Here is a 12,319-nt window from a genome sequence, read left to right as displayed (position 1 = left end):
CCAACCTCGCTGGAGTTTCGCTCGGCAGTCGCTCGAGCGAAGGTGCGTCGCTCGAGTTATGCCAGCACCTCGCTCGAGCGACCGTGTTATCTGGCCATTGCTAATTTTAATTTCTCGCGAATTTTTAACACTCCATATTTCCAAATTCGACCTAGTATATAAGACAAAACGTCCGATTTTTCATTGAGAACCTTTGGCAAACACAAACATCAATTCCTCTCAAATTCCAAAGGATCAAGAACAAACAAATTCATTCTTTTCATCTTTCATCTTTTCATCTTTTATTTCTTTGAGTAAAAACATCAATCTTTACAAAAATCAAAACACCGTTCCATTACTCCTTACCAACTTCCAGAAGATCATCAGTTTGAAGATCCGGGAAGGAAATTGCTTGAAGAGCAGGAGTGCTTGGTGATTCACGAGAGGTTGAAGATATTCAAGGCTGGGATTGTGGCGCAGATCTGCAGAATCCAAGAGAGCTTTGGTTGATACAGTAAGGAGGTCAGAGAATTGGTAGTTTCAATTGTGTCTGGCGTACTGTAAGTCAATATCTTCGATAGTGAATCTCTACTGGCTTGTGCCCGGAGTTTTTACCCAGTTGGGTTTTCTCCATCAACATTTTGTGGTGTTTTTATTGTTTTTACTGTTTTTCGTTATTTACTTTTCAACCGGAAATTCAACTTAGGTAGATAAAAGTATATGAATGAATCTAGGCAATGCTTAATTTATGTGACTTGTTGCATGAATTAATTAATTGATTTAAATTCCACATAAACACCTATTCACCCCCCTCTAGGTGTTGGTTAGGTCGAATTATATCTTTTTCAGGTGGTATCAGAGCTAAATCTCGAGTCCTGACCCATAGTTGTCTATATGAGTCAATCACTTTCTGTTCCTCCGTATTTTGACGGAAGTAATTATGCCTATTGGAAGGTTAGAATGCGTGCGTTTCTTAAGTCTTTAGATGAGCATGTTTGGTTAAGTGTGCAAAATGGTTGGAAACCTCCCTCTACTAGCATATCAGGAACTGTTAACCTTACCGATATATCACTGTGGACTAAGGATGAACTAGCTGAGTGTAATTGGAATAGCAAGGGTCTTCATGCCCTGTTTATGGCCATATCTCCCGAAGAGTTTAGGAGAGTGTCAATGTGTGAAACTGCTAAAGAAGTTTGGGACATTCTTGAAACTACACATGAGGGAACTAAAACGGTAAAGAACTTTAAGTTACAAATGCTAACTTCTAGGTTTGAAGAAGTAAGAATGAAGGATGATGAAACGTTTGACGAATTCTATGCTAAATTAAATGACATTGTCAATTCTAGCTTCAATCTAGGTGAGAAAATTCCCGAGTCTAAAATTGTGAGAAAAGTGCTTAGATCCTTGCCCGAGAGATTTAGACCTAAAGTCACTACCATTGAGGAAAGTAAGGACCTAGATGAAGTTAAAATTGAAGAACTGGTAGGATCGTTGCAAACTTATGAACTCACTATTACACAACCTAAGAAAGGTAAGTCCATATCCCTAAAATTCATCAAAGAAGATGAATCTTCTGATACTGAGTCACTTAGGGACGAGGAAATTGCATACTTTGTTAAGAAATTCCAAAAAGTTCTCAAGAATAGAAGAAAACCTCAAGATAAAAAGAGTAGAGCCCCTAACAGATTCACAAAAGCAAAAACTGAAACTTTTAACAATAAAGGGTCGAGTGATAAACCACGTTTGGTTAGGTGCCATGAGTGTCAAGGTATAGGTCAATATAGAAATAAATGCCCTAGTTATAAGAAGAACCAAAGAAAAGGGAAAGGTAAGGCCTTAGTTGTCTCACTCACAGATAATGAATCTGAGACCAGTGATAGACAGGATTCTTCTAGTAGTGAGGACGAAGGAAACTACATGGCATTTGTATCGACTGTTAAGAGTGAATCTGATAGGGAAAGTGACAAGGTTAAGGAAGAACATTCTAACGATAATTCTAGTAATGAAGATGAGGATGAGATAGACATACAAGAAGCTTATCAACTTTTATTTAAGGAGAGTCTTAGAATCAAAAAGGTAAATAAAGCCCTACTCAAAAAGGTTGACGAACTTGAAAGATAAAAAGAGAAACTTGCTAGTAATCTTCAGGAGTCACTTAAGAATGGTAGTGAGTTAAAGTGTGTCAATGAGAAGTTAGATGACAAAATTAAGACTTTGACTAGTGAATTGGAGAAATCTAATGCTCATCTTCAGATTTTCATTAGTGGGACTAAGAAATTGGACAATAACTTGGGAATGAATAAGCCTGCAGGAGATAGGAAGGGTCTAGGATATGTTAAGAATAACTCACTTGTTGCTGGACCTTCTAAAACAGTTTTTGTTTCTGCATCTAAGAAAGTAAATGCTGTAAGTAGTTCAAATAAGGGTAAGAATGTTCCGAGAGAACAGAATCATCAATCACATAGAAACTCCATACCCAGATACCCACAGCCACGTACCTTTAAACCTAGGTTCATTCCCACCTGTCACCACTGTGGAGCTCTAGGACACACTAGACCTAAATGCTATAAGTTAGGCAATGAGCGTAGAAATCAGAACATTCCTAGTCAGGTTAGCTTTCTGTCTAATCAAGTTAGTCATTTGACTGAGATGCTTACTAAGCTTACTAGGAGTACCTTATCATCTAAGAAAGTTTGGGTCAAAAAGGGCGATTTAGCTAGACATTCAAGTCAAGATAAGTGTTTTGTTGCTCATGTTGCATTAAAAGCCCAAAATTACAATATGTGGTACCTAGACAGTGCATGTTCTAGGCATATGTGTGGTAATAAGGCTTTGTTTACTACTCTTGATAAATGGTTACCTTTGGAGATGGAGGTTCTGCACCTATTCTTGGCAAAGGTACTGTACAAATGCATGGTTTACCTGAGATCTCTAATGTGCTTTATGTTGAAGGTTTAAAATCAAATTTGTTAAGTATTAGTCAAATTTGTGATGCTGATTTTGAAGTGAGCTTTGTGCAAAAGAGATGTACTGTGTATGATTCATCTGGTGGGGTAGTTCTTGAAGGGGTTAGAACAGCTGATAATTGTTATGGAGTCTTGCCTAATTCTAACTATGTATGTAGGAGTGCTAAAATTGATGTGAGTGAACTCTGGCACAAAAGGTTAGGTCACTTGAACTATAAGAGTCTAGTACAACTAGCTAAGAAAGAGTTAGTAGATGGTTTGCCTAAGATAGGTCCTAGTGAACATGCTGTGTGTGGACCATGTCAACTAGGGAAACAACTCAAGGGAAACCATAAGAAGACTTCTAAAATTCTGACCAAAAGACCCTTAGAATTGATACACATGGATTTAATGGAACCATCTAGGACTGAGAGTTTAGGTGGTAAGCGATACATTCTAGTTGTGGTAGATAACTTCTCGAGGTTCACATGGATAGAATTGCTTCGGGAAAAATCTGATGCATGTGATCTCATAAAGTCTTTGTGCAAACGATTTAGCAATGAACTAAATCTCAAAGTGTCTAGAATGCATAGTGACCATGGAAAGGAGTTCGAGAACTTTAATCTCGAAAGTTTCTGCATGGATGAAGGCATATTGCATGAGTTCTCTTCCCCTATCACTCCTCAACAAAATGGAGTGGTTGAAAGGAAGAATTGGGTTCTTCGGGACATGGCTAAAGCCATGCTTCATGGCAAGGGACTAGCCTTACATTTTTGGGGAGAAGCTGTTAACACCGCATGCCACATAATTAATAGAGTTTACCTTAGACCCAAGACCGATCAGACTCTATATGAAATACTTAAGGGTAAAAAGCCTACTGTTAAGTACTTTCGAGTGTTTGGGAGTAAGTGCTACATTTTGTGTGATAGAGAGAACTTGAGTAAGTTTGAATCGAAGAGTGATGAAGGAATCTTCCTAGGATACTCTAGAAATAGCCGAGCATTCAGGGTGTACAACTTACGTACTCGTGTGGTGATGGAGTCAGTAAATGTTGTGATAGATGATGTTGTGAGTGAGGGGGAGAGTGTTGAAAATTGTGATGAAGATGGAGATCTTATAAGTTCTAATGATCCTACTGAGATACCTATGTCTGAATCATCACTTAAAAAACCTGAAACACCTGAAAAGAAAACATTTCCACAAGATCGAGATAAAGATCCTGAGGAACCATCGACTAGGGTTAAGTCTAATCATCCTAAAGACAATATCATTGGGGATCTAGATGAGGGTATGAGGCTTCGTAGGAGAGTACTGAACAATCTAGCATACACTAGCTATGTATCTCAGGTAGAACCTAAAAAGGTTGAAGAGGCTCTTGGTGATGAGTGTTGGGTGGATGAGATGCATGAGGAGCTCAATCAATTTGCTAGGAACAATGTGTGGATCTTAGTTCCCAGACCTGAGAATTGTAATGTTATTGGTACTAAGTGGATCTTTAAGAATAAGACAGATGACCAGGGTACTATAACTTGGAATAAGGCTCGATTAGTTGCTCAGGGTTATACTCAAGTTGAAGGAATTGACTTTGATGAGACTTTTGCCCCTGTTGCACGACTTGAGTCTATTCGGATTCTGCAAGCTGTTGCTTGTACCTTAGGGTTCAAGTTGCATCAAATGGACGTAAAGAGTGCCTTCTTGAATGGACTTCTTCAAGAAGAAGTCTATGTGGAACAACCAAAAGGATTTGTTGATCCTAAGTTTCCCCACTATGTCTACAAACTACACAAAGCCCTCTATGGTCTGAAGCAAACTCCTAGAGCTTGGCATGAGAGACTTACATCATACCTTGAAGAACATGGATTCTCTCGAGGAGGTGCAGATAGGACCTTGTTTATTAGACATGTTGATGAAACTATCACCATTGCTCAGATTTATGTCGATGACATAATTTTTGGCTCTCCTCTTGAGTCTCTAGCTTATGAGTTTGCTGAATGTTTGAAGCAAGAATTTGAAATGAGTATGGTTGGGGAGTTGAGTTATTTCCTTGGACTTCAGGTAAGACAGACAGAGGATGGACTGTTCATTTCACAGTCCAAGTATGCTAAGGATCTAGTTAAGCGCTTTGGGCTAGATAGTAAGAAGCATACTAGGACACCTATGAGTACTAGCTTGAAGTTAGGTCGTGATCCTTCAGGTAAGAGTATAGATCCTTCCCTATATCGAAACATGATAGGTAGTCTTCTTTATCTCACAACTACTAGACCTGACATTGCTTTTAGCGTTGGTGTGTGTGCTCGATTTCAGGCAGATCCAAAAGAATCACACTTAAGCTCTGTTAGACGCATCATTAGATATGTGAGTGGTACAGTTGATCTAGGGATCTTCTATTCTCGAAATTCCAATCTTGACTTGGCTAGTTACTCCGACGCCGATTGGGTCGGGAACGCAGATGATAGAAAAAGTATGACAGGGGGTTGTTTTTACATGGGTAGCAATCTCGTAGCCTGGTTAAGCAAGAAACAGAATTCTATATCGCTATCCACGGCAGAGGCTGAATACATAGCTGCAGGGAGTTGCTGCACTCAGCTTCTTTGGATGAAACAAATGCTGAGTGATTATGGGATTAGTCAAGGGACCATGACTATTTTCTGTTATAATACAAGTGCAATAAACATTTCTAAAAATTCCATTCAACACTCTCGAACAAAACATATAGATATACGACATCATTTTATTCGTGAGCTTGTTGAATCACATGTAATCTCCCTCGACCATGTCTCTACTGATAATCAATTGGCTGATCTACTTACGAAACCACTAGATGGATTGAGGTTTGAGTCGCTTCGAACAGCTGTTGGTGTTTGCTCACCTATTTGATCATGGATTCATGCATGTTCATGCATTCATCACATATGTACCTCATCACTTCATATCTTGCGTGTGTGTGATGCATTTCTTTTGTTTTGTTTAGTCTTCTGTTATGTGTTATATGTGTGTTTTAATTAAAAAAAAAATCAGATAAAATAAAATAAAATAAATTTTTTTTTGACTTTTATGTAACGATTCTGGCATCTGCATTAAAGATCAAATTCTATTTTTCCAATAAGTGTATGAATCTGAGGATCCATCTTTGTTCATTTTTCACTGTGGAGTTCTGGATATATGGCTCGTCATTCATTTTCACACAGCACACACTGTAGTCCTGTAAGTGAGTCTTGACCGCATGGGTGAGACTTGGGATGATGTTCTTCTATGATTGGGGTTGTATGTACATTTGACTTGATCTGGGACGAGTGTAACCTAATCAATATTGTCTTTCCCCAGTTTTACTTTTGTTCTTTGTTGAACTTATGGCTATCTTCGGGGCCTATTTGACTCGAACAATTAAGCCCAAGGGGTTTCTAACCTGGTGCCCTATGGTCGTCTGACTTGGGAGTCACCGGCCCAAAATTCGTTACAGGGGTCATTTATGTTGTCTAATGGGGATGGCATTGCACTTAAGTTCTTTTGTTAATTAAAAAAAAACAATAAAGATAAAAATAAAAATTTGGAATCATACAGTTAGGGAGAGTAAAATTGTGACAATCATAATATTTGATATAGGTCCTCGTGGAATTGGATTTGACTGTCACTTGGTCGACATTCACCTTTGTCTGGTTGTTTTCACGTGTCCTTTCTCACTAATTTAAGGTTTTGAGTCTAGCTTGCATGGACTACGTGGCACTTTTCACGGTGATGTTCTGTATACACTTTACTACACAGGATTTTGAACTATGTGTGGATTAACGATTTGTCTACTCTGGTGGTCGGGTTTGTGATTTTATGCTTATTGTTGGTTTTGATTGCATATGTGGTTCCATGCTATTTTTTTGGATTATTTTCCACTATTACGTAGTTCACTTATTTTTGAAATTTCACAATTTGGGGCTAATTTCGTCATTTCTTGAAGATTATGTTATTTTTCTCAAAATTCAAATTTTTAGTGCTATTTCTGACATTTGGTGTTTCGCTCAAGTCTTGCCTGGTCTTCGCTCGAGCGACAAAAGCAGTTTCCTTGTCGCCCGAGTCTCGCTGGACATTCGCTCGAGCGACATGCCTATTTTAAAACGACCCTGTTTCATTTTTTTTCGTGCAATTTCTTCTTTTTCTCTTCTCCTTCGTTTTTCTTCGTGATTTCCTCCATATTTCATCCCCATATTCCTCTAATAACATCACTTCACGGTCCATAACACATTTGTTTCCGGATTTCCTTTGCCAAACTTCATATTGAGGTAATTTTTTTTTCTTTTTTTTCGTTTTCCTTCTCTTTCTCGTGTGTTTGGTTTACTTTGGTATTCTTGCTTGATTGTTACTTAATTAATAGTAGCTTCGACATTCCTTGTTTCATTGGGAGTTCTTTCCATCATTGTGCATCACGATTTCCATTGCATTGTTGATTTCTTCATTCTTCGAACTATGTGGTTTACATGTTTTTCATCCATTTTCAATTCGTTCGTTCTTGCATTCCGTTAATCCGTTTGACGTGTGGTTTTTTCATTTTAAAGTACGTCGTTTCTAGTTTGAGGGAATATCATTGGATAGGTGATTGGATCTCGTATGTGCTTGGAATTGTGTGACAAAGTGATGCACGCCACATGCTCGATGAAATTCCTTACCTATTTTACTCTTTGTTTCCTTCTTTTTTTTTGTTTTTTTTTGTGTATCTCATTTCTTTCTTTCCTTTCCGTCGTTGGTTCTTTGTCATCACGTGCCATGATAGGTGTGTTCACACATATTTTTGGTCTATATCTTCATCTTACTTCGTTTGTGCTTAGGGTCATTCACATTTGTCGATGCATCTCTATTGTGCCTCATTTGTATGTGTGGTGTTTCATTCCACATTGCATCGAATCACGTGCATTCTTCATATTACTTATTTGTTTTGTCTCTACGAATGTCAGATGGCCCGTAAGCGTTCTCGATCCTCTGCACAGCCAGCTAGTGATTCGACATCGTATAGTCGTTCCAGATTCATTTCCGCTACAGCTCAGGAAGTCTTCACTTCTCAGTTCTCCTTACGCCCCGTTCTCGTGGAGCGTGAGGTAATCTTATCTGACCTTCCTATTGATATAGTCGCAATTTTTGTTTCCCGGGGTTAGGAGCCTCTTCTTATTGGTCTTTCGATGTTTGGATAGATAGACATCAATTTGGATAAATAGATATCAATTTTTTGGTAATTGTGATATAACGATGGTCTGTGTATAATTCATGACTAGATTGAGTTTTTGATGTTTTGGCAATATTAGTGTATGTTTTTGGTGTTTTTGACTTACATTATTATTGCTTCTTAATCTGGTTAATGATATATGATCTATCTCTTGTTTTTATTTACTGTTTCTATTCCACATGCTTTTACACTTGGTATTTGAGTTTTTGATTTTCAGAAAATAGGTTCAACAAGAGATTGCTAACTTGGTAGAATAGATAGGTTATTTGGAGTCATGTTTATTTCGTCCTTGACTGTCATGTGTATTTTTGTCACAGAATGTCAAAGGGGGAGTTTGTTAGGAAAATGTGTAATTGGCAATCTGTGACCAAAGGACCTATTTGTCATGTTTGTAACGTCAGGGACTAAATTGTAAAGGTCTAATAGTTCAGGGGCTAGAGTTGCAATTTAATAAATTTTATTGCATTGGTCTAGGGTAAAGGTGGATGCTTTGAAGTTGCAAACGACGCATTGATGTCTCTAGAGTTTCGCCCTGACCTCGCTCAAACCTAAATTGTAGAACCAACCTCGCTGGAGTTTCGCTGGGCAGTCGCTCGAGCGACCGTGTTATCTGGCTATTGCTAATTTTAATTTCTCGCGAATTTTTAACACTCCATATTTCCAAATTCGACCTAGTATATAAACAAAGCGTCCGATTTTTCATTGAGAACCTCTGGCAAACACAAAACATCAATTCCTCTCAAATTCCAAAGGATCAAGAACAAACAAATTCATTCTTTTCATCTTTCATCTTTTGTTTCTTTGAGTAAAAACATCAATCTTTACAAAAATCAAAACAACGTTCCATTACTCCTTACCAACTTCCAGAAGATCATCAGTTTGAAGATCCGGGAAGGAAATTGCTTGAAGAGCAGGAGTGCTTGGTGATTCACGAGAGGTTGAAGATATTCAAGGCTGGGATTTCGGCGTAGATCTGCAGAATCCAGGAGAGCTTTGGTTGATACAGTAAGGAGGTCAGAGAATTGGTAGTTTCAATTGTGTCTGGCGTACTGTAAGTCAATATCTTCGATAGTGAATCTCTACTGGCTTGTGCCCGGAGTTTTTACCCAGTTGGGTTTTCTCCGTCAACATTTTGTGGTGTTTTTATTGTTTTTACTGTTTTTCGTTATTTACTTTTCAACCGAAAATTCAACTTAGGTAGATAAAAGTATGTGAATGAATCTAGGCAATGCTTAATTTATATGACTTGTTGCATGAATTAATTAATTGATTTAAATTCCGCATAAACACCTATTCACCCCCCTTCTAGGTGTTGGTTGGGTCGAATTATATCTTTTTCAGGATTGAATTCAGAAACAAACTTTTATTATTTCGTGAACAACCAAGAAAACCCTAGGAGGCATCTTGCAACGTCTTAAATATGAAAGAACAGATAACCTACTTGGCCAGCAGTCCCAAAATGGGCTGAGCTACAAAATGGAAATAACAAATGCTGAAAATAAATAACACAAAAACTTAAAATGCTGTTTTTACACACTAAACAACTTCAAATGTCCAAAAACCCTCGTACGTCACAGCAAAGCTGCGAGTTCAATCCGAAACGCTCGCTACCTTATCGAAATGGGGTTATGAGCCCAAAACGGACACCAAACGCAAAAGTTACATCAATTTCTTTGAAAGCCGACCATCCAACCGTTCCATGTATGCCAATGCCTGTTCCTCCACATAAACCTCATCATTCTCCCCGAGATCAATGGGATTCGCCCTCGAATCAGAACCGATAGCACTATCTCCCACGTTGTCTCCATGGTATGGCAAAAGATGCTTTACATTAAACACATCAGAAGTCCGTATATAGGAAGGAAGTCGAAGGCGATAGGTGCTGGGGTTGATCTTCTCCACAATTTCCACTGGACCAATGGTACGAGGTGATAACTTCGAATGCTCATGAGATGGCACTCGATCTTTAGTCAGTACCGCCCAAACATAATCCCCAACGTCAAACTCAACAGGACGTCGATGCCGATCAGCCGCCTCTTTATACTTACGGTTGGACTCTAGCAGATTAGCTCGTGTTTCCTCGTGAACTTGTTGCAAACTACGAACAAAGTCAACAGCTGTCCCATGCAGCCGAGTCTTAGAGGGCAGAGTCAATAAATCAATAGGGCTGCGGGGCAGAATACTATACACAACTTGGAATGGACTGAAACCGGTGCTTCTATTTCTAGCATGATTATACGCAAACTCTGCCTGGCTAAGCTGCTGATCCCATGAGCGTGGATTATCCCCAACTAAGCACCACAACAAGTCACCCAAAGAATGATTAACTACCTCTGTTTGCCCATCAGTTTGAGGGTGATAAGCACTACTAAAATTGAGCGACGTGTTAACTGACTTCCATAAACTCCACCAAAAGTGATCGATGAACCTCGTGTCTCTGTCAGACACGATGGAAGTGGGCAACCCATGCGACCGATAAATCTCTCTAAAAAATAGCTGAGAAACCTTGATAGCATCAGTGGTGCGCTTGCAGGGAATGAAGTGCACCATTTTAGAAAAACGATCTACCACCACAAAGATGGAATCATTACCACGTTGTGTGCGCGGTAAACCCAGGACAAAGTCCATGCTAATATCAATCCACGGAGCTGAAGTCACTGGTAAGGGTCGATAAAGACCAGCGTTTATGGCTTTCCCCTTTGCCACGTGGCACATCCTGCATCGTGAGACAAACTTCTCCACTTCACGATTCATAGTAGGCCAGAAAAATGAAGCGCTAATCAAAGCCAAAGTACGATCTCGCCCAACATGACCTTCACTATGAAACTCCTCAATCAATTTCAGATGAAGGCTACAATCTCGTATACACAACTGAACACCTCTAAACATATACCCGTCCTCTAACAGAAAACAGAAATGGGGCCCCTGCAGTAAACTGTGATAGATGGGGCCAAAATAAGGGTCATCAGCATAAAGAGAGACAAAGGTCTCAAACCCGGTGATCGCTACCTATAGCCACGCTAATAACCCATGCCGCCGACTGAGCGCATCTGCTAAACGATTAGAAGAACCAGCCTGATGTTTAATGACAAAGTTGAACTGCTGCAAAAAGGCAACCCATGATGCATGACAGGCAGATATAGATTCCTGGCTTGACAAATGCTTGAGGGCTTCATGATCACTGTATAAGGCAAATTCTCGCTGAAACAGATAATGTCGCCAATGGCGAATGGCCTGAACAATAGCATAAAGCTCTGCGTCGTAAGTGCTATACCTCCCACGAGCCCCTACCAACTTCTGACTGAAATAAGCTACTGGTTTTCCTTCCTGACCGAGGACAGCTCCGATACCCAATTTAGAGGCATCACAATGTAATGCAAAAGGTTTTGTGAAATCAGGCAACGCAAGTATCGGGGCTGAAGTCAGACGCTCCTTAATGATCAAAAACGCTTTCTCAGCCTCGGGTGTCCACTGAAACTTACTCTCCTTCATGCACTCTGTAATGGGAGACATGATGGTGTTGAAGTGCTGAATAAATCGTCGATAAAACGGCGCCAAACTGTGGAAACTCCGCACATCAGAAACTAACTGTGGACACAGCCACTGCCAAATCGCATCAACCTTAGCTGCATCCACCGTTACCCCACCCGTTGACACAACATACCTCAAAAATAAAACACTATCGGTATAGAACACACACTTCTTAGTGGCTGCAAAGAACTTCTCCTTGCGTAAAACAGTAAGGACTTCCCTTAGATGCACACCATGAGACTCCTCCGACCCACTGTACACCAATATGTCATCGAAGTATACAACAACGTACTTACCAATAAACCGTCGAAGGGCTTGGTTCATCACCAGCATGAATGTGCTCGGTGTATTGGATAGTCCAAACGGCATAACTAGCCACTCAAATAATCCCTACCGTGTCTTAAATGCTGTCTTCCACTCATCACCAGGACGGACTCTTATCTAACGGTAACCACTTTTCAAGTCCAGTTTGGTAAATACAGTTGCGCCGGCCAACTGATCTAGCCTCGGTATCGAAAAGCGATAACGAACAGTTATTTTGTTGATGGCCCTGCTATCTATACACATCCGATAACTCCCATCTTTTTTTGGCACTAGGAGTGCGGGGACTGCACACGGGCTGAGGCTCTCTCTAATGTACCCCTTCTGCACCAACTCC

The 12,319-nt window shown here is 39.8% G+C and overlaps 2 protein-coding genes across 2 annotated transcripts; one reads left to right on the top strand and one right to left on the bottom strand.

Annotated features, from left to right (window-relative positions):
- Positions 1–873: 873 nt before the first annotated feature.
- LOC111411283 lies at positions 874–4,581 on the top strand. The gene is made up of 5 exons (XM_023041830.1): positions 874–1,151; positions 1,248–2,055; positions 2,233–2,877; positions 3,003–4,493; positions 4,564–4,581. The coding sequence occupies exons 1-5, from the start codon at positions 874–876 to the stop codon at positions 4,579–4,581; spliced, it is 3,240 nt and encodes a 1,079-aa protein (XP_022897598.1).
- Positions 4,582–9,058: 4,477 nt separating this feature from the next.
- Positions 9,059–12,030, bottom strand: LOC111411281. Its single transcript, XM_023041829.1, has 4 exons — positions 11,159–12,030; positions 9,794–11,065; positions 9,572–9,622; positions 9,059–9,179 (listed from the first exon to the last, which is right to left on the bottom strand). Exons 1-4 carry the CDS (start codon positions 12,028–12,030, stop codon positions 9,059–9,061), a joined length of 2,316 nt encoding a protein of 771 aa, XP_022897597.1.
- Positions 12,031–12,319: the final 289 nt, after the last annotated feature.

Source organism: Olea europaea, chromosome 15 (genome assembly GCF_002742605.1).
Source record: "Olea europaea var. sylvestris chromosome 15, O_europaea_v1, whole genome shotgun sequence".
Taxonomy (NCBI): domain Eukaryota; kingdom Viridiplantae; phylum Streptophyta; class Magnoliopsida; order Lamiales; family Oleaceae; genus Olea; species Olea europaea.
The sequence above is the reverse complement of the archived record's forward strand: the minus strand, read 5'-3'. Positions and strand labels throughout refer to the sequence as shown.

Coding starts and splice junctions, on each gene's coding strand:
- LOC111411283 (XM_023041830.1), top strand. CDS start 874: ATGAGTCAATCACTTTCTGTTCCTCCGTATTTTGACGGAAGTAATTAT. Junction 1,152..1,247: donor GAGTTTAGGAGAGTGTCAAT/GTGTGAAACTGC, acceptor GCTAACTTCTAG/GTTTGAAGAAGTAAGAATGA. Junction 2,878..3,002: donor TGCACCTATTCTTGGCAAAG/GTACTGTACAAA, acceptor TTTGTGCAAAAG/AGATGTACTGTGTATGATTC.
- LOC111411281 (XM_023041829.1), bottom strand. CDS start 12,030: ATGCCGTTTGGACTATCCAATACACCGAGCACATTCATGCTGGTGATG. Junction 11,066..11,158: donor GCGCTCAGTCGGCGGCATGG/GTTATTAGCGTG, acceptor CATCTATCACAG/TTTACTGCAGGGGCCCCATT. Junction 9,180..9,571: donor ATTTTGGGACTGCTGGCCAA/GTAGGTTATCTG, acceptor ATTGACTTACAG/TACGCCAGACACAATTGAAA.